The 22,725-nt window shown below is 34.5% G+C and overlaps 1 protein-coding gene across 3 annotated transcripts in view; it reads left to right on the top strand.

Annotated features, from left to right (window-relative positions):
- EIF5B (eukaryotic translation initiation factor 5B) overlaps positions 1-22,725 on the top strand; it is an 80,698-nt gene that overhangs the window by 45,794 nt on the left and 12,179 nt on the right. For 2 of the 3 annotated variants that reach the window (XM_004753015.3, XM_013056361.2), the window contains exons 8-14: positions 262-351; positions 2,688-2,762; positions 7,452-7,738; positions 14,264-14,371; positions 14,554-14,664; positions 17,324-17,391; positions 17,933-18,074. In XM_004753015.3, coding sequence (XP_004753072.1) covers positions 262-351; positions 2,688-2,762; positions 7,452-7,738; positions 14,264-14,371; positions 14,554-14,664; positions 17,324-17,391; positions 17,933-18,074 — 881 coding nt within the window. The remainder of the gene's footprint in view (positions 1-261; positions 352-2,687; positions 2,763-7,451; positions 7,739-14,263; positions 14,372-14,553; positions 14,665-17,323; positions 17,392-17,932; positions 18,075-22,725) is intronic. The other variant, XM_013056362.2, reaches the window with a different exon arrangement.

Genomic DNA, 22,725 nt, shown 5'->3' with positions numbered 1-22,725 from the left:
TTGAAAAATCTAAATCTTCCCCCAAACAGCTATTCCTAACTATCATATTTTTCTTTGTTTCCTTCTCAACCTTTTGTGATTTCACATTATTCCTGGAGCAGACTATTTCCTGTAAAATATATGACTAATATTTAAACATTTTCTAAACTTGCTAAAGAATTTTGGTTTGTATTCCTGGTTTTCATTCAGTTCTTAACAGTATCCCAACAGAAATAATGCACTGAAAAAGTATTGTTAACTTAGTTGCTGCCCTTTTTTCAGTATCTGAACCAATAGAATTAAGCACTGCTGTGGAAGATGTAGAACAAGGAGTTCCAGAAAAGGAAGAGACACCACCTCCTGTTGAACAAGGCCAGTAGCACTGACTAATTGCTTCCTATTAAATAGCACTGATGTGTCAGAAGTTGTCTTCATTATCATTAATTTGGGGAAAACAAATATCTGGCAGGATGGTATTCTTCATACTTTTCTCTAAACCATTTCTTTCCATTTCCATTTTGAAAAAGTTTAGGGGTGCCTGGGAAGCTCATTTGTTTGAATATCTGACTCTTGGTCATGGCTCAGGTCTTGATCTCATGGTTATGAGTTTGAGCCCCTGTGAGTTTAAACTCCAAACTGGGCTCCGCTTTAAAAAAAAAATTGTAGGAGTGAGACTCGAAATTCATTTTCAGTAGTACCAGTAAAATGTAGAGAGTGGAGAGTTTTTTTATTTTATTTTATTTTATTATGTTTTCATTTGTGAATCAGAAATCTTAGGTGATACCAAGAAGACCTGAAGTTCCTTTGGAAGGAGTTTAATGACAACTTTTTAAGAGTACTCTAAAAATTGGCATCTTTAAACCTTCTTACAAGACAGCTTCTATTTACTAAATCAGCAAGAGGATTCATTTTATTAATTATGTGTATGTGTGTTTTGAGGTTGAAGAAAGTCTTGGCTTTTTTTTTTTTTTTAAGATAAACATTGTTTTAATTCATTAGACTAGATATTGATAGGCGAGCCAGAGGCTAACTATACATGCGTAGTTAACAAAATCGAGAAGACTCTTCACTGTTTAAAGTTTGAAGTGGGAATTAATAGTAAGAGAGTATCAAGATTCACCCACAGTGGTGAAAAATATCATTGATAGTTCCTGTCCTTCTTTCTCCCCCTGTCTTCTTAGTATAAAAGGATCATTTACCTGACACAACTCAGCATGATGACACTGGAGAAATTGAGGTTGATAGGCTTAATGGCAGTCCATTATTTTAGGTGACATATGTAGCAGTAGAAAGAATTGCTAATTTAGAAGGATATTTTGGGTATATGTACCTGACTCATTTCCTCTTTCTCAAGATGTTCCAAACATCTTGGCAAATAGTAATTATTACAGGGAAGCAAATACTGCTTGTCCCACTTGTATTTGAGAGTAGTTTTGCCTTATTGGATTTCAGTAAAAAAAAAGTTGTTGAGAATATTCTTAATATTAATAATAAGTCTTAATATTCAGAATTATACTTTTCTGATGTTTTTGGATTGTCAGCAAATATTCTTTTGTTTTTTTTATTTTTTAAAGATTTTATTTATTTATTTGATAGAGATCCCAGGTAGTCAGAGAGGCAGGCAGAGACAGAGGAGGAAGCAGGTTCCCCACCGAGCAGAAAGCCCAGTGCGGGGCTCGATCCCAGAACCCTGAGATCACGACCTGAGCTGAAGTCAGAGGCTTTAACCCAGAGCCACCCAGGCACCCCTCTTTTCTTACTTTCAACTGGAATAGAGGTATAGCTTTGTACCTACAACTATGATTTTTAGTAGTATTTGTATGTAGCTGTACAAGTTAAAGCAATAAAATAAGTAGTAAATTCTTAGGTATGACATACAAGTTTGAAAGATCAAAATGAAGATACAGTAAGTAAGCCTCTCTTGTTTGTGGAGGATATGTTTTGAGAACCCCAGTGGATGCCTGAAACTGCAGGTAGTACTGAACTCTGTTTTCTCCTATACAGCTGAGAGAGAGTTTAACTTAAAAATTAGGCACAGCAAGAGAAGAACAGCAGTAAGTAATAATGAATATTTAGAACAATATACTGTAATAAGTTATGTGCATGTAAGGTCTCTCTTTTAAAATATCTTCCTGTACTATACTCATTCTTCTTGAGATGGTGGGAGATGATAAGTGCCCATGTGACTAGATGAAGTGAGATGAATGATGTAGACACTGTGATGTAATGTTAGAATACCATCGGCCTTCTGACCATACATTAGAAGGAGGGATGGAGGTTCATTTGCTTCCAGACCACAGTTCACTGTGGGTGACAAAATGCAGAAGGCAACACTGTAGATAAGGTTGGGGGGAGGGGGGAACTATTGTGAAATTTCATTTTTCTACAAGAACTGAGTGCAGTCATCATCTACCCTTTTCAAAATCCAATAACATTTCACTGAGTTTCTAATATTTTAATTATGTCAAATATGAAGTCTGGTTTAAGTTTAATTTGGTCTATTCAAAATACTAGGAAACTGTGAAGCATTTCGTAATACTAAATTATAACATGTAGCTATGTTGAGAAAGTAGTTCCAAAGATGATGAAATTGTATATTGCATAATTAAAATATTTTTTTAATGGCAGCAAAATTTTCGACTTTTCCTAAAAGCAAGCCCCTATTTCTGGGTGATATCTATGTCTTTAACAAAAACCTTTATTTATAGAAGAGGAAGAAGAAACTGAAGATGCTGGATTGGATGATTGGGAAGCTATGGCCAGTGATGAAGAGAGAGAAAAAGGTGAATAACTTATAAGTACAAGTTGACAAATCTAATGGTTATTAGAGGTGTATATATTTAAAGAAATAGTCTTCTGATTATGAAATCCATATGAACATTTCTGGGAATAAAAACCAGTCTCAGATCTTTCCATTGCCTTGGTTTCTAAATCCTCATGTGGATCCTCATTTAATCCTCATTTATGAATAAATGGTTTTTCAAAGGCACCTAGGATTTAAAATAACATTTTTTCAGAGTGATATTGTAAATGGGGTTAGGTTATTAAAGCTAGCCTACAAAAAAACCACTTTAACTTGAAATATAATACAGAGGTAATACAAGCAATTAGAACCTAATAAATAATTTTCCTTTGTCATTACTTTCTGTCCTGTGTTATAAAAATCTGCTCTCTTTGGTTTTAATTTCCTGGGGGGTGAGATGGATATTTAGTTTTTCAGGGGTTTTTTCCTAATACATTTTCCTTCTTATGTTTTCATTTTAGTTCTAGTTAACACACAGTGTTATATTAGTTTCAGGTGTATGATATAGTGATTCAACAATTCCATATATTACCTGGTGCTCATCAGGACATGTATACTCCTTAATTCCCATCACCCCTTTAACCCTTGCCCCCCTCGTCAGGCCCTGCCCCAAACCTCTCCTCTCCTCTGGTAACCATCAATTTGTTCTCTGTAGGTAGAGTTTGTTTATTAGTTTGTCTCTTTTTCTTTTCTTGCCCTTTGCTCATTTGTTTTGTTTCTTAAATTCTATATGAGTGAAATAATATATTTGTCTTTCTCTAACATGTTTCACTTAGCATTATATTCTCTAGCTCTGTCCATGTCATTGCAAGTGACAAGATTTCATTCTTTTCAGGGCTGAATAATACTCCATTGTATATATACACTGCATCTTCTTTGTCCGTTCATATGTCAGTGGGCACTTGAGCTGCTTCTTTATCTTGGTTATTATAAATAATGCTTCCATAAACAAAGGGTTGCATGTAATCCTTTGAATTAGTGTTTTTGTAGTTTTTGGGTAAATACCTGGTAGTGTGATTACTGGATCGTAAGGTAGTTCTATTTTTAATTTTTTGAGGAGCTTCTATACTGTTTTCCACAGTGGCTGTACCAGTTTGCATTCCCAACAGCAGCACAAGAGGATTCCTTTTTCTCCACATCCTTGCCAACACTGAACACATGTTTTTAAAACTAAGTTTTTTGTTAAGCATTGCTTCCACCAAATTCACAAGTTTTGTTGTTTTTTTAATTTCCATTTTAACATATTTTACCTGATTGCTTAAAGTGTAGTTCTTAATTTATAAAAGTGGGATTTTCTAATTATTTTCTTGTTACTTCATTGAGATCAGAGAACATACATGGTTCTCTCTTTTGAAATATGTTGAGACTTAATTTACAACCCGGCATATGGTTGATTACTGTGTTTAATATGTGATTGGAAGAAATTTATATTCCGCAGTAGTTGTGTGCCTTGTTCTCTGTAGAGTTAACCCTTGAACAACATGGGTTTAAACTACAGGAGTCTACATGTGGATTTTTTTTCGATATAGTGCTGTACATGTATTTTCCTTAAGATTTTCTTCATAACATTTGTATTTATCTGGTTTAGTTTATTCTAAGATATGGTATGTAGTACACATAAAAACATGGGTCAGTCAACTCTTCATGTTATTACCAAGGTTTATGGTCAATATAGTAGGCTGTTGGTAAAGTTTTTGAGGAGTCAAAAGTTATACGTGGATTTCCGACTGCATGGGGGCATTGACTTCCCTAATCCCTTTGTTGTTCAAGGGTAAGCTGTTTGATCACATTTGCTCATCATCTTGTTCAAGTCTTTTTTATTCTGAGATTTTTTTCTGGACTACCTTTCTCTCTTACTGAGAATGGTGGTTAAAATCTGCTGTGATTATAGATTGTTTTTCCCTGTGTTCTAATTTTTTTATATATATTTTAGTTGTATTATTAGGTGTACACACTCATATTTTTTGATGAATTGACTCACTGATTGATAATTCTGTTTTTTATTTATATTTTTAAAATTTATTTCTAACTTGCTTTTTGCCTTAAAGCATACTTTATCCGATATTGACGTAGCAACATAGCTTTGATTTTCATGATCTTTTTCTAATTTTAACTCTCTCTCTCCTTGATTAGCACATAATTGGGATTTTTATTAATTAAAAAAATTTTTTTAAGATTTTATTTATTTATTTGACACAGAGAGAGAAATCACAGGCAAAGGGAGAGGGAGAAGCAGGTGCTCCATAAAGCAGGGAGCCAGGTATGAGACTCAGTCCAGAACGTTGGGATCATGACCTGAGCCAAAGGCAGATGCTTAAGTGTCCAAGGCACCCCCTAGTTGAGATTTTTAAATCCAGTTTGTCAATCTTTATATTTTACCTAGACGATTTAGCTCAATACATTTAACCCTTTATGTAATTAATGAAGAGTATTTGTTATCTTGTTTAGTCCTTACTGGTTCTGTTTCTTTTTTTTACTTTTTTACTATGTTTGGGATTGTTGTTTTGTTTAAAATTTTATTTATTTGATAGGGAAGAGAGCAAGAGAAAGCACAAGCAGGAGGGACAGCAGAGGAAGAGGGAGAAGCAGGGTTTCCACTGAGCAGGGAGTCCAATGCAGGGCTAGATTCCAGGACCCTGGGATCATGACCTGAGCTGTAACTGACTGAGCCACTCAGGCACCCCTTATTTATTTTTTTTTTTTAATTCCATATTTTCCTCCTTTCATGAGCTTGGAAGTTATATACTTTTTCACTAATTTTTTTTTTTAATTACTCTAGAGACTTTAAAAATAGGTCTTTGAACTATCACTGTCTAATGTTATACTCGTTCCAGACTGCAAAGACCATAGACTACATGAGCAAATTTATCCAGTTCTCAGTTCATTATTCCCATTTATATTAGTTCCTGTTGTAATATCCCATCATAGCTTAAGTTTACTCATATTGTCAGCTCTTTGTTGTAATTCATTTCATTCTGCATCTCTGATCTTCCATTTGAGGTCATTTCTTTTTGCCTGAAAAAATACCTTTTAGAATTTCCTTTAGTATAATTCTGTTAGTGAGGCATTCCATTTTTGCTTTTCTAAAAATACCTTTATCTCAAAAAAAAAAAAAAAACCTTTATCTCTTTATTCTTGAAGGGCATTTTACTGAGTGAAGAATTCTTTGTTGAAATTCTTTTTAACATTTTGAAGATATTATTCCCTTGTGTTAGCTTTCATTGTTTCTGTTGAGAAGTCAGATATCAATCTAAAGTTTCCATGTGCTTTTGGTTTTCAGCAGTAATGATGTGGCCAGGGTTGAGCTTATTGTTGTTGTTGTTGTTCATTTGGCCTATAGAGCTTTATCAATGTATGATTTTATATTTTTATGAATTTACAGTATTATGAGCTATTATTTCACCTCAGGGATTCTAGTTGCACCTATGATATGCCTTCTTATTATATCAGTGTAGCATGTCTTTTCACGTTTTCCATCTAATTGAGTCTCCATGGCCCATTCTAGATTGTTTTTCTGATCTGTGTTCTGGTTCACCAATTTTCTCTTCAGCTGTTTCTACTTGCCTGTTAAGCCCATCTTTTGAGTTCTTAGTTCTGTCTCCAGTATTTTCTAGTTTTAGATGCTCCGTTTAACTGGGTTTTTTTGGTAAGTTTTTACTTTATAAACTTTTAAATCTTTTGCTCCCTAGATGTTAGAAACATAGTCATTTTTCAACTTTTTAAATAGATTTACTTATTTATTTTAGACAGTGTAAGGGGGGAGGTGCAGAGAGAAAATCTTAAGCATACTCCACCAGAGCAGAGCCCGACTTGGAGCTTGGTCTCATGACCCTGAGATCATAACCTGAGCCAAAACCAACTGTTGGATGCTCAACCGACTGAGCCAGCCAGGCATCCCTTAGTTTGGGGGCTTGCTGGCTTCCATCATGTGCATTGTTTTTTTACATGGCTTGTTATTTTCATATATTGTGCTGGATAGTATACTTGTAAAACTTAAGGAATAATTTGACATCAGGGATTGTGTTTTTCTTTCTCCAGAGAGAATTTATGTGTATATCCACCAGGAATCTGAATGAACTAACAATATAGAATCATTTTATTCTAGATTTAGAATTGATAGAATCTGGAGGTGATTGACCAATAATGGGGAGGTCCTCTTTATTTCCTATTCATTCTAATTGCTAGTGTTCAGTTCTTTGGGACTTCATTCCACAATAACAGTATTATGCAATGTCTATTCCCCTTACCTCCTTGACTCTTTTTAATAGACCCAGTGCCTGGACTCCTAAACACTGCTTAGCCTTTAAGATGCCTTCTTCAGAAACAGCAAATGACCATTGCTTCTCAGTCTTTGGGCTAAGATCAAGTGCAGAATTGGCAAATGACCCCAAGGGAAAGAAATTCTATGTGTTGTGTTCCCCTCCCTTAGTTCTTGTTCTGCCTAACAGTGTGGTTCAGTCACATACTAAGTTTTTACTGTTAAATGACAATCTTCATTGTAGCAAATATGTGACCAACACTTTGCATTTATGAAAATAATTAGCATTCATGATGTTTTTATAATGTTAATGCCATACTTAGTGCACCCTTAGTAGTATTTTCCCTTTAAGGTCTTACAACATTGATGAAAATCTCCATTTTTAATCTCCAAATTTGTTTTTCCTGAAAGAAGAAAACACGATACATATAGAAGTTAAAGAAAACCCTGAGGAGGAGGAGGAAGAGGAGGAGGAAGAGAGTGAAGAAGATGAGAGTGAAGAGGAAGAGGAAGAGGAGGGAGAAAGTGAAGGCAGTGAAGGTGATGAAGAGGATGAAAAGGTGTCAGATGAAAAGGATGCCGGGAAAATGTTAGATAAAAAACCAAGTAAAGAAATGAGTTCAGAATCTGAATTTGACTCTGATGATGATCGTACTAAAGAAGAAAGAGCTTATGACAAAGCCAAACGGAGGATTGAGGTATTTATTTTCCCTTTCTCTTTATTCCTTCACCCCCCACTTCTCATCTGGGATCATTAGAACTGTTCTCTGATCTAAGGACAATGTGGGTACTGGCATAAGAACAAATAATGCAGATGATGAAACAACTAAAAGTCCAAAAAATCTTTATATTTCTGATATACTGATAAGTCATAGATGCTAAAGCAATTCAATGGGAAAAGGATAGCTTTTCAACCAATGAGGCTAGTTAAATTAATAAAAAGGGAGTTTAGTCTCTGACCCCAAATCATATGTATAAGTTATCTTAAAACAGATCAGATAGAGCTAAAGATGTAAGAAACTGAAGGTATAAATTTAGGAAAAAAACAGGACAAAATATTCATGACCTTGGGTTGAACATTGGGCCTTTAACATTGACCTAACCTAAGGACCTTATTCCCTTAACCTAAGTCAGAATGGTATACTGCTTCATTGTTTCTATTTGTTTTCTCAGAATTTTGATGTGCTCCTTAAATGATGGTTTAAGGGTGTGCAGAGATATTCTGAAAATATACCCTGTAGTCATAAACACTAGTTAAACTAGTGTTTGCCTTGTGTATTTTAAGTTAGTCACTATGAGGCATCTGATGACTTTAGGTATTGAAATTTGATGGGTTAATGAGGCATCTTTTGATTTAGCAAAGTGTGCATACCTAGTGAGCTTACTACATTTTTCCTATTTAATGTAGTAGACTTGAGAGTTTTCTTTAATTATGTCAGCTTAGTATAAATAATATACTAAAAACTGGTTTGCTTAAGGATGTTAAAGTATTTTAAGCTAAAAACAATTTTAGCTTTCTTTTTTAAAAATTATTTTCATTTGTACTTCTGATTTTTCAGTTTTTTTTCTTTTCTTTTTTCCTTTTTTTTTTTTTTTTTCCTTTCTGATAACCTATGTATTAGTGGTTGCCTCACCCTTCTGTAAAGTCTATTAAAGGGATACATTTTCTGAATTTCTAAAGGACTAAGAAAGTCTATTGTTGTAAGTTGGGATTTCTCACCTCTGCCAGGGTCGACATCTTTAGGCTGTATAATTTTGTTGTGGGGGACAGTCGTCTTCATTTAGGATGGTAAGCAGTATCCCTGCCCTCCACCCACTAAATACCAGTGGCATTCTCCTCCCTTCTTCCCCATTGTAACTGCTGCTTCCCACAGCACCTACTCTGGCCAACTCCCTTGCTCTGTACCAGTGTGTGAGAGACAGTTGTAATGTGTTTGGTGATTTAAAGACAATGGGTATAAAGCAGAAAGAAGTTTCCCCATTATTTCACTTCCTAGGCTTGTGCATAGTTCTGTACATGAGCTTCAAGGTTTTTTTTGTGTGTGTGTTTTTTTAAAGATTTTATTATTTATTTATTTGACAGAGATCACAAGTAGGCAGAGAGGCAGGCAGAGAGGGGGGTGGAAGCAGGCTCCCTGCCAAGCAGAGAGCCCAATGTGGGGCTCAGCCTCAGGATATGGAGACCACCACCTGAGCCAAAGGCAGCGGCCCAACCCACTGAGCCACCCAGGCGCGCCCCAGCTTCAAGTTTTTAAAAATGTTTAATTAAAACAGATAATATATTTTGTGTATATATATATGTATATATACATATGTGTGTATATATATGTGTGTGTATATATATATATATATATATATATATATATATTTTTAAGGATTTTATTTATTTGTCATAGAGAAGGGGAGAGTACAAGCAGGGGAAGCAGCAGGCAGAGGGAGAAGCAAGCTCCCTGTTGAGTAAGAAGCCCAGTGTGGGACTTGATCCCAGGATCATGGCATCATGACCTGAGCTAAAGGCAGATGCTCAGCTGACTGAGCCACCCATGCTTCCCAGTATATATATATTTTTTCACATAACAGTATGCTTTGGACCTCTACATCCAGCAAATTTTTAAGCAGCTTGTTGGGATATGATTTACATACTAAAGAATTGATCCAGTCCAGAGACATTTTGTAAATTTGTAGAGTTGTGCATCACAACTCAACTTTAAAGTATTTTCATCATCCCAAAAAGATTTCTTATAACAATTTGCAGACATTCCCTATTTCTAGCCCCACATATATAGCAGTCCCCCCCGCCTTCCTAGTCCCACCATCCACAGTTCTGCTTTCCATGGTTTCAGTTACCTGTGGTCAACTGCAGTCTGGAAGCAGGTGATCCTTCTTTTCTTGGATTGTCAGAAGGTCAGTAGTAGCCTAACACTACTCTATTCACTGAACTTCATCTCATTACGTAGGCATTTTATAATCTCACATCATCACAAAAAGAAGGGGGTGAGTACAGTAAAATAAGATACTTTGAGATCACATTCACAACTTTTTTGCAGTATAGTCTTAACATTGTTTAATTTTATTACTAGGTATTGTTAATCTTTCAGTGCACCTGATTTATCACTTTAATTTTTTTTTTTTTAGGAGAGTGGGGCAGAGGGAGATTGAGAGTCTTAAGCAGGTTCCATGCTTGGGGTGCCTGGGTGGCTGAATTGTTAAGCATCTGCCTTTGGCTCAGGTCATGATCCCAGAGTCCTAAGATCGAGCCTTGCATCTGGCTCCCTGCCCAGTGGGAAGCCTGTTTGTTCCTCTCCCACTCCCCCTTCTCTCTGTGTCTCTCTGTCAAATAAATAAATAAAATCTTTAAAAAGAAAAAAAAAAGCAGGTTCCATGCCCAGCACAGAGCCTGATGGAGGGCTTCTCAAAATCCTGAGATCATAAACTGAGCTGAAATCAAGAATTGGACACTTAACTGAACCACCCAGGCACCCCTAAATTTAACTGTATCTTAGATATCTTAGATATCTTAGATACGTGTAGGAGAAAGCATAAATATTGGTTTCAGGCATCCACTAAGGGGATTAGAATTTATCATCCCTGCATAAGGAGGGGACTGCTGTAAATTTCAAACATATAATACTTGGTCTTTTATGTTTAGCTTATTTCACTTAGTCTCTTTGTGTGGTGACTTTATCAGAATTTATACTTATACAAGAATTCTGTACAGTATACTTATACAACAAAATTCAGATATTGTTGTATAAGTATACTGTATTTTGTTTTATATTCCCTAGAGAACATTTGAGTTGTTTCCAGTTTGGGGCTATTACAGATGGTACTACTATATACATTTGCATATAAGCCTTTGTATGGAAATGTGTTTTCATTTTTTTTTTTTTTAATATATTCCTAAGAGTGAGATTGCTGGATCATATGGTAAATTTGTGTCTAACTTTTTCAGAAACTGCTGAACTATTTTCCAGAGTGACTGTGCAATTATAGATTCCCACCAGTTGAGGGTTCTGATAGTTTTTCCACATCCTAATACTTGTATTAACATCTGTGTTTTCAGTTACAGTCATTCTCAGAAATATGAGTATTTAGTTTTGGACTTTCAGTTCTGTTTCGTCATCTGTATTTTCTGCTCTTATGCCAGTACCACACTGTCTTGATTATTATAGCTTTAATGTAGGTTTTGAGGTAGGGAAATAGAAGTCCTACAATGTTGTTATTCCTTTTCAGGTTTGTTATGGCTCTTCCAGGTCACTTGCTTTTCCATATAAATATTATGGTCATCTTGAAAGTTTCTGCAAAAAGCTTGCTTAGATTTAAATGGAGATTATGTTGAATCTTTAGATCAATTTTAAGGATAATTATCTATTTTAATAGTATTGATTCTTGAAGTCTCTGGAAATAGGCTGATTCTCCATTCATTTGGATCTTTTACAGTTTCTTCTAGTAGTATCTTATAGTTTTCACAGTTTAAGATACGTAATTCTTTTGTTAAATTTATTATTAGGTATTTTATTGTTTTTTATACTGTTGAAAATGGGTTCACAATTTTTAAAATTTTTTTCATTTCTAGTATAAAGAAATACAATTGAGTTTTATAGATCTCATGTCCTGTAACTTTATTGAAATATTTTTATTCTCATAATTTTTTATGGATTCCTTAGAATTTCCTATAATCAGTGTGTCATGTTCTCTATCAAAAACAGTTGTAATTCTTTCCAGTCTCATTGCTGCTTATTTCCTTTTATTTTTATTTTTGCCTGATTTCCCTGTTAGAACAGTACATTATGGAGTAGAAGTGGTAAGAGCAGACGTGCTTGTCTTGTTTTCAGCCTTTGAGGAGGATAGCATTCAGATTTTACCATTAACTATGGTATTAATAGTAGTACCCTTTTTTAGTCTGAGGATCTTCCCTTCTTTTCCTGATTTGTTCAGAGTTCCTATCATGAATGGAAATGTGCCTTTCTATGTGTAGAGATTCTTTTTTCTTTTTTATACCAATATATGATGTGTTATATTGGTATTCAGATGTTAAGCCCAACCTTGCCTTCCTAGAATAAATCCCACTTGATCCTGGTATAATCTTCTTTATATGTTACTAGATTTGCTTAGTAATATTTTGTTGAGGTTTTTATAATCTATACCCATGAGGTATATTGATCAGTAACTTTTCTTCTCTTAGGATTTGTTTGTCTGGCTTTGGTGTCTGTTTAAAATTAGCTTCCTGGAATTAGTCACAAAGTGTTCCTTCTTCCTTTTTTCTGCAAGGGTTTATGAAAGATTGTTTTTGACTCTTTTCCTGTTTTAAGTGTTTGGCAAATTTACTAACAAAGCTTTTGTCTTTCGAAGACATAAATTTCTAGTTCAATTTCTTGTTATATTGTTATCTCTTTGCCATATTTTCTTTTTCATCTTGAGTCATTTTCTGTAATCTTTGTCTTTCTAACTATTTTGTATTTCATCTAAGTTGTGAACATACAGTTGTTTATGGTATCCTTTTATAATCCTTCTTTTCCGTAGGGTTAATAGTGGTGTCTTTTGGTTCTCTGTCTTCTTGTCTGGGTGCCTTAAACAATAGAGATTTATTTTCTGATAGCTCTTGAGGCTAAAAGTTCAATATAAAAGCATCAGCAGGGTTGTTCCCTGGTGAGAACTCTCTTCTTGGTTTGCAGATGACTGCCTTCTCACTGAGTCTTCATGTGGCCTTTACTCTGTGCATGCCTAGAGAAAGATTTTTCTTATTCCTCCTGTTGTAAGGGCATCTGTCTTTTGGATTAGGGCCCTACCCATTTAACTTTAATTACCTCCTTTTAAAAGGCTCTATCTCCAAATAACAGTCCCATTGGGAGTTAGGGATTCAGTATATGAAATTGGGAGAGATAAGTCCATAACAAATTTCATGGTTCCAAAACCTTGCTATTATATAATTTTCTAAAATCCATACCAGACGTCCTAGGTAATAATCTCCGTTGTGGATAGGGGTCTCTAAACGAGTCTATGCAACCAGATAGTTTTCAGCCCTGGGACTGAGGAAATATTCATTCGAAATCCCCAGCTACAGATGATTAAGTGGTTACTAATTTTTGCCAATACAGATAATACTGCAATGAACAAACACTGTTGTATACATATATTTCTCTATGCTTGTGTCATTGTTTCAGGACAAGTACTTACAGGTAGAATTTCTGAGTTAAAGTCTACTGCATTGCCCTCCAGAAAATTTTAATGATACAACAAGTGTGGGAGAAAAAGACAATTTTCAACCATATCAAATCTAACTAAGGTCATGACGTTTGCATTTGAGTCACAGAATATAAAGCTCTTGTGTACTACTCTTTGTTAGTAAACACTCACATCTGAATTTAACACTCCAAAATGTTTTCTCATTCTATTTTCTATAGAAAGATCCAGTGTCCAGTGGTAGAAATGAAAGTAAAGAATTGTTTACAAAAATGGTTTTTAGATGGAAGACATTTTGTAAATTACTTCAGAATTTTGATGGAAGTCTTATCTCATTTGAATGCCAGCTTTACTATACTTGAAATGTTAGCATTTCAAAGAGCTGCTGGCATGTGTACTTTGGTTCTTAGAAAGCTGAAGTATCTAGGTAAATGCTATAAGAGAAGTGTGTTGTGATGCAAGGAGATGCTTCTCATGCCTAATGAGTGGTATCTTAAGAAGGTAGGAAATGTCATTAGACATCTTAGGCTGGGGATTAAGTAAACCATCTCTCAGTTGAAAGGTTTTGTAGTGTTTGTACACCAGATAAAGTTTAAAAATAAGTTGTTAAAGTATTTTGTAGTTTTGAAGTTTTAATGAAATCACTTGATTGCAAGAGTATATCTCCTTTTATACAAATACCCCACATAAGCTAGAGGATGTACTGTATATGCCCTGAATGGAATACAAGATCATTTTCTTATATTCTATTAAATAAGCAGTGCACAAAAGTGTTCAGAAAGTTGAAGCCAAAACTTCACGCTATTTTTACTCTTATTTAACAGCGTTGTCCTGAAATTCATTTTAACAGGTTTCTCTTTGTCCAGAGGTGCTATGATTGGAATTAGATTGTAAAGGTTATGTGGTAAAATGCAATTACATGTAGTTAAATCAACAAAGAACTTGGATAAAGGCTGTGACATTCTCTTGCAACATAATTTAGAGAACAATATGATAAGGTTTGAAATAACTTGTGATTTTTTTTTTTTTTTAATTTCTAGAAACGGCGCCTCGAACATAGTAAAAATGTAAATACAGAGAAGCTGAGAGCTCCTGTTATTTGTGTACTTGGACATGTGGACACAGGGAAGACAAAAATTCTAGATAAAGTAAGAAAATACTGTTAGTATTGATAAAACTATTTAAGTAAGTGAATAATACCTTATAAAAAGCTAATAAAAACCATAGCACAGATAGGCAGTTCTGTTACATTAAATAGCAGTACTTTCTTACTGCTTTTGCTTCTTTTTATATTTCAAAATACAAATCTGAATCTGCTGTCTCATCCCAGCTTCGTCACACACATGTACAAGATGGTGAAGCAGGTGGCATTACACAACAAATTGGGGCCACCAATGTTCCTCTGGAAGCTATTAATGAACAGACTAAGATGATTAAAAATGTAAGTACAGTGTATTTGGTGTGTTTTAATCTCTAACAAAAATTAAGGTATAAATTATTTCAGATACAGAAAAAAATAGTATAAAGTTTCCTATGCTTGCTATTCATAATTAACACTTGTGCCACTTTGTTCTATTTTACTTAAGATCTTTTTTTTTTTTTTAAAGAAAACACTAGATGTTATAGGAGCCTTCATTTTTCATTTCCTTTCCTCTTGTTCCCAAAGGCAATTGCTATTTAGAAATTAGAGTATATTGTTCCCCTGCATGTTTTAACACTTTTCCTATAGATTTCCATGTTGAAAAACTGTTTACTCACTGACCCTCTTCTCCTTCTATCACATTGATTGTATTTTCATTATCTCCCTAATATTTTTTACTTTGGACATACTCAATTTATTCAAAATAAATAAAGAAAATCACATAAGGTTAAGGTAAAGCTTAGTGAATCATTATAAAGCAAACACTCTTGTGTCACATATGTTAGGAGATAGAACCTTGGCCCTTACCTCAGAAGACCTCTGTTAGATCCCTTTTCAATTGAAACACTCTTCGACTCAGGCTGAACTTTTAAAGTAATCTCGCCCTTTTAGTGTGTTAGAGGTTGCAAAATGTTGTTATTCTAAACCCTTTATCCATGTTTATAAAGAGTGGTTTTGTTTTGTTTCCTATAAACTCCTAGATTAAAATATTTACTGTGCTTTAATTCATTTATTCTTGTGGTGAGAGAGTCTCGTTTTCTTCCAGTGATTGACTCCTGAATCTTTTTTATTTAGTTTTAGTAGTCTTTGGTTACATCCTTGTGTCTGATATAGCAGAATGTTTTAGGCTCATCTTATATGTACTGTGCTTTAATCCTGGAACTGAGCCTCGTAAAAATTCCCTAGTTCCATTATCACAGAACAGGTAAAAAAGATAAATTTGGAACTAAGGTGTAACAAAACTGATAACTGACGCACACAGCATAAATTATTATATGCTAGCATTTCCCTTTATTCTTTATTTGGTCTTAGTTCTGTATATAGGAAAGGTCTATGAGTTTGTCTCCAGTTTGCAGGGAGGGTGGGATTTGGTTGAGATTGTGTTTTATGAAGCTTGTTTTCTGGTACATTCCTAAGGAAGGAATAAGGGGAATAATATTCTTTGAGTTTTTGAATCTTGCATACCTACTTTGTGGCCTTCACCCTGGAAAGTTAGTTGGCTTCCTCAGTTCACATTTTCTTTTTTTTAAGATTGTATTTATTTATTTGAGAGAGAGAGACAGTGAGAGAGAGCATGAGCGAGGAGAAGGTTAGAGGGAGAAGCAGACTCCCCATGCAGCTGGGAGCCCGATACGGGACTCGATCCCGGGACTCTGGGATCATGACCTGAGCCGAAGGCAGTCGTCCAACCAACTGAGCCACCCAGGCATCCCGACACATTTTCTTTCCTTAAATATCTTAGAGGTTACTCTCATTTCTTCTCACATAAAATACTGCCTTTCAAGTCTGATCATAAGCTGGTTTTCTTCCTTTTATAAGTAATGTGGCCTTCCTGCATCTTGGGGTTGATTGTTCTGGGTCAGTTTTCTAGTTATATGGAAATTTTCCAGTTTCATTTCAGTATGTAATTTAAAATCTTTATTTTAGCACAGTTTTCTTAAATTACAGTTTTTCAAATTCATAGTTTAAAATTTATCTTGGTTATAATTTATCTGGTATTTCTGTGTGTTAGTCATTGGGGATTTTTATAACAGCTCATTCCACCAGTTGCCAGAACTTGAAATCTGGTGTTACATTAGAGCACAGTTAATAAAGAGCACGATTTTTATTAGATCTGTATTAAAATTCTCAGGATAGCTTTTATATGACAATTATAATTGTTTGTATTCCAGACACTGAAGTGGAAATAATTATGGTGCTAAGTTAATGTTGATTTAAGATCACCAGAATACAAATATGAGATGTTTTACATTTGAATCACTTTGACCTAGATCAGGAGATAAGATTTTGAAAAATCACTTGAAGATTGACAAAAAGTAGATAAGCAAGTAAACAAAATTGTGTGTGAGAGTTACTGGTCAGTGTCACGATTTAGGGTAAAAGAGAATGTCCATATTGGGCATGTTTTAATTTTTTTTCCATTTATTAAAGAAAGGTTTTTATGATACTTAAATAAGGCAGTCTTAATATTTTAGATTGGTGTAGTAAATTTTCTTTAAAACATACTTTGGGATATTTTTTAAAGTTTAGAATTGCTATAAAGTTGGACTAGATACATTTTTTAAGTAGTCAGAACCGCTGTAAAGTTGGACTAGATACATTTTTTAAGTAGTCAGAACCTCTTCTTGCATGTTACCTTTTTATAGATAATCACTCTCAGATGACTAATGTCATTTGTTACTTTTGATAATCTGCTCAAAATTATAATACACTATAGTTTTATGATCTGAACAAAGAGAATATTTTTTCGTTTCGTTTTTCCTCCTGCAAACTCCTTTTGATTAATGAAAATATTGACTATTGTGCTTTGCTGGTTGACTCACTGACTGTTGTAAAACCACTTATTTAGAAAAGGAAGTGGTGATGTTTTTAAGTTTTCATGGCTGAATAATTGTTTTTATAAAGGAACTTTCATTGTTTTGGCTTCCTTAAGCTCTCTACTTTTCCCCACCTTTTCTAGTTTGATAGAGAGAATGTACGAATTCCAGGAATGCTCATCATTGATACTCCTGGGCATGAGTCTTTCAGGTAAGAGCAACTTGCATTATTTGGCATCAAACAAACTGCTAGACCATTAAATCTAAAGGTTCAGTGAATGAGAAAGTTGGATTAATCAACATTGGGGTAGTATTTTAAGAACTGTAGTCCCTGTAATTACCAATCATTATCTGTGCCTTACTGAGTAAGTAGTAATTTATTTGGATACTTGTTTTTTATAGAGATCTTTTCTACTTTTAAAAACCTAATCCTAATACATACTTGGTCTGTCTCCTGTGAAACCATTATATGTGGAACTTATCTGTCACCTCTTGGCTATATTCTGTAGTGCAAAAAACTTGGCCAATACAGTTTGTAGAAATATTGGAGTAACTTCTGGAATTAACTTACTCCAGCTGATATCAGTTCACTGTGTCAGATAAGCATTTGGCAAATTAAGGGCTAATGGCACTTAAATTTTTAATGCATGTGCTTCATTTTGTTTTATTCATTTAGGTTTTACAAAGAAACATTTCTTTAAAGGAGTAATTTCAAGTTTTCTATTTATGCATTTTTCCCCTCTTTTCAACAGTAATCTGAGAAACAGAGGAAGTTCTCTTTGTGATATTGCCATTTTAGTCGTTGATATTATGCATGGTTTGGAGCCCCAGACAATTGAATCTATTAACCTTCTAAAATCCAAAAAATGTCCCTTTATTGTTGCACTCAATAAGGTAAGCTCCCCTGAATAATTAATGTGGAAACATGCTTCTTAATTTTTTCAGATTAAACAGATTTATCCTAGTATAACTTTTATATAACAGTATATACTCATGCTAAGTTAAATGTATTTTGACAAATTTATACACACATATAACAGCCACCATCTCCATATTCCCAGAATGCTCACTCATGTTCTTTTGTGTAAGCCTGCCCCCTTTTTCAACCCCAAACACTGATCTATCACTGTAGACTAGTTTTGTCTGTTTTATAATTTCATATTAATGGAATTATACAGTGTGTAATCTTTTGACTCTGGCATTTTCCATTACTCTTGTTATTTAACCTTTATCCATGTTGTTGCATATACCATTGGTTGTTCCTTTTCACTGATGAGTGATATTTCATTATCTGATTAGTATCACACTTTATCCATTTACACACTGAACAAAGCAGCTGTCAACATGCCCATACATCTTTGAGTTGAAATTTATTTTGATTTACTTTGAATAAATATATAGAAAGAAAACTCTTGGGTCACATTGTGTGTATATGTTCCACTTAAAGAGAAAATGACATTTTCCCAAAGAGGTTGTATAGTTTTTTATAAGATTTCAATACTGCACAGTCTTGCCAATGATCTTTATACCTACAGACTTTGAAAAAACTGTATAATGTAATAAGTGTGTAATGCTCAATTACTGTGGTTTAATTTGCATTTCTGTGATGACTAATGGCATCAAAAATTTTTTCATATGTTTATTTGCCATCTCTTTCTTTGTGAAGTAACTATTTTAAAATCTTTGCTCATTTTTTATTGGGTTATTGTCTTAACTATTGAATTTTAAGAATTCTTTATTGTTGATTGAAGTTCTTTGTCAGTTATGTGTATTATTGCAGGTTCTTGTAGTCAAGGACTTGCTTTTTCATTTTCTTAATGATGTGTTTTGAAGAGCAGAAATTTCTAATTTTGGTGAAGTCCAGTGTATACATTAATTGTTTCTAACATTTTGTGTTTCTTATCTTCTCTATTGGTAGTCTTTAATCACCCCAAATTTATGAAAGTTAGTTTCAGTGTTCCTAGATGGTTAATATTTAGATCTGTGGTATTTTTAGTTAATTTTTATGCATAGTATAAGTTAAGGATCAGGATTCACTTTTTTTCCACATAAAAATCTGGTTCAAAACCTGTTGCTAAAAATATTGTAATTTATTGATTTTTTTTTTTTTTTAAGATTTTATTTTATAATTTGACAGAGATCACAAGTAGGCAGAGAGGTAGGCAGAGTGAGAGGAAGGGAAGCAGGCTCCCCGCTGAGCAGGGAGCCCAGTGTGGGGCTCAATCCCAGGACCCTGGGACCATGACCTGAGCCAAAGGCAGAGGTTTTAATCCACTGAGCCACCCAGGCACCCCTGATTTCTTTTTTATAATGCTGTACAGTTGACACAATGTTAGATTAGATTCAGTTGTACATCATAGTGATTGAAGTATACATTATATTGTGCTAATAAATGTATCTGTCATCAGTCACTATATAGTGCTATTATAGTATGCTTTAACTTGTATTCTTGTGATTTATACATTCTATAACTGGAATCCTACACATTCTACTCCACCCATTTCATCCATTCTCCCCAGCCCCCGCCTAGCCACTGCCCTGCCTCTGATAACCACCACTTTGTTCTGTTTATGGGTCTGTTTCTACTTGTTTGCTTGTGTTTGCTTTATTGTGGTTTTTTCTTTTTAGATTCCACAGACTAGTGAAATCATACAGTATTTGTCTCTGTGAGGCTTATTTCACTTTGCATAATATTATCTGGGTTTGTCCGTGTTGTAAATGACAAGATCTCATTCGGTTTTTTGTTTTTGTTTTTGTTTTAAAGATTTTTATTTATTTATTTGACAGAGATCGCAAGTAGGCAGAGACAGGCAGAGAGAGAGGAGGAAGCAGGCTCCCCACCAAGCAGAGAGCCCGATGCGGGGCTCAATCCCAGGACCCTGAGACCATGACCCGAGCCGAAGGCAGAGGCTTAACCCACTGAGCCACCCAGGCGCCCTAAACTCATTCGTTTTTATGACTAATACTCCAGAGAGAGAGAGTGTGAGTGAGTGTGTGTGTGTGTGTGTGTGTGTGTACATACCACATCTTTATCCATTTAACTGTCAGTGACCACTTAGGTTGCTTTCGTATCTTGACTATTTAAATAATGAAGCAGGAAACATAGGTGTGCATCTGTCTCTTTAAGTTAGTGTTTTTGCTTCCTTTAGGTAAATACCCAGTAGTGGGATTACGGGATCATCATGGTATTACTATTTTTAGTTTTTTGAGGAATCTCCATACTGTTTTCTACATTGATTGGTTGCACCAATTTACATTTATCTAAGGGTTCCCTTTTCTACACATCCTCAGCAACACTTGTTATTTATTGTCTTTCTGATACTAACTACTCTGACTCTGTCATAAGGTGATATTTCATTGTGTTTTGTTTCCCTGATGGTTAGTGAAATTGAGCACCTTTTCATGTGTCTGTTGGCCATCTGTATGTCTTTGTTGGAAAAATGTCTATTTAGGTTCTCTGCCCTTTTATTTGGATTATTTGTGTTTTGGCATGTTGTGTCTTGTATGTTCTTTATATATGTTTGATATTAACTCTTTATTGGATATATCCTTTGCAAATATCTTCTCTCATTCAGTAGGTTGCATTTTTGTTTTGTTGATGGTTTCCCTCACTTTACAAAAGGTTTTTATTTTGGTGTAGTCCTAATAGTTTATTTCTGTTTCCCTTGCCTTAGGACACTTACAAAGAAAATTGTTGCCACAGCCAATGTCAGAAATTACTGCCTGTGTTCTCTTCTAGGAGTTTTATGGGGGCTTACATTTAAGTCTTTAATGAATTTTGAGTTTATTTTGTGTATGGTTTTAGATAGTGGTTTCGCTTTATTCTTTTACATGTAGCTGTCCATGTTTCCCAGCACCATTTATTGAAGAGACTGTGTTTTCTCCATTGTATATTTCTTTCACATTTGTAATAGATTGACTGTATAAGTGTTGGTTTATATCTGGCCTCTCTGTTCTGTTCCATTGAATTGTGTCTGTTTTTGTGCCAGTACCACTCTATTTTCATTACTATAGTTTTGTATTACAGCTTGAAATTTCGAATTGTGGTAATTCCAGCTTTGTTCTTTTTCTCAAGAATGCTTTAGCTATTTGGGGTCTTTTCTGATCCTGTACAAATATTAGGATTATTTGTTGTAGTTTTGTGAAAATTGCTACTGGTATTTTGATAGGGATTGTACTAAATCTGTAAATTGCTTTGGGTAGAAAGGACTTCTTCACAGTATTCTTCCAGTCCATGAGAGTGTTACCTCTTTCCATTTGTTTGTGTTATCTTCCATTTATCATTGTTTTAGAGTTTTCAGAATACAGGTTTTTCACCTTTTTGATTAAATTTGTTTCTAGGTATTTTATTCTATTTGGTAGAACTGGAAAATCGGATGGTTTTTTAACTTGCCTTTCTCTTACTTACTAGTGTATAGAAATGCAAAAGATCTTTGTATATTAATTTTGTATCCTCCAGCTTACTGAATACATGCCTTTTAATAATTTTGGGGTAAAGTCTTTAGGGATTTCTATATATATATTATCCTGTTGTGCACTAACAGTGATGGTTTTACCGCTTCCTTACCAATTTGGGTGACTTTTATGTCTGTCTGATTGCTACTGCTGGGACTTCCCATGTTATATTGAATAAAAGTGGCAAAAGTGGACATTCTTGCCCTGTTCAGTCTTAGAGGAAAAACTCAGTTTTTCACCATTGAATATTGATGTTAGCTGTGGGTTTGTCATATATGACCTTTTTTACATGAGGTATGTATGTTCCCTCTAAACCCACTTTGTTGAGTTTTTATCATGAATGGATATTGGTTTCTGTCAGATGCATGTTCTGAATCTATTGAGATGATCTTATGACTTTTGTCCTTCATTTTGTTAAGGTGTTGTATCAGCTTGATTGATTCTGGATATTGAACCATCTTTGCATCCCTGGAATAAATCCCACTTGATTGTGGTGAATGATTGTTTTCAGTGTATTGGTGAAATTGGTTTGCTAATGTTTTGTTGAGGATTTTTGCATCTGTGTTCATCAGAGACATTGGCCTACAGTTTACTTTTTTTGTAGTGTCTTTGTCTTGTTTTGGAATTGGGTAATACTGGCATCATAGAATGTATTCGGAAATCTTCCTCTTCTGATTTTTGGAATACTTTGAGAAGAATAGGTATGAACTATTCTTTAAGTATTTAGGTAAAATTCACCTATGAAGCCATTTGGCTTCAAAAGTCCTAGACATTTGTTTGTTGGGACTGTTTTGATTATTGGTTCCATTTTGTTACTAGTAATCAACTGGTCTTTCTGGATTTTCTGTTTCCTCTTGATTCTCTCTTAGAAGAGTATATGTTTCTAATGATTTATTAATTTCCTTTTTTTTAAAAAAGATTTTATTTATTTATTTGTCAGAGAGCACAGGCAGACAGAGTGGCAGAGGGAGAAGCAGGCTCCCTACGGAACAAGGAGCCCAATGTGGGACTCGATCCCAGGACGCTGAAGGCAGCCGCTTAACGAACTGAGCCACCCAGGCGTCCCTGATTTATTAATTTCTTAATTGTC

Source organism: Mustela putorius, unplaced genomic scaffold (assembly GCF_011764305.1).
Source record: "Mustela putorius furo isolate JIRA1106 unplaced genomic scaffold, ASM1176430v1.1 tig00000224_pilon_pilon_pilon, whole genome shotgun sequence".
Lineage (NCBI taxonomy): Eukaryota > Metazoa > Chordata > Mammalia > Carnivora > Mustelidae > Mustela > Mustela putorius.
This window is presented reverse-complemented; position numbering and strand designations above follow the sequence as displayed.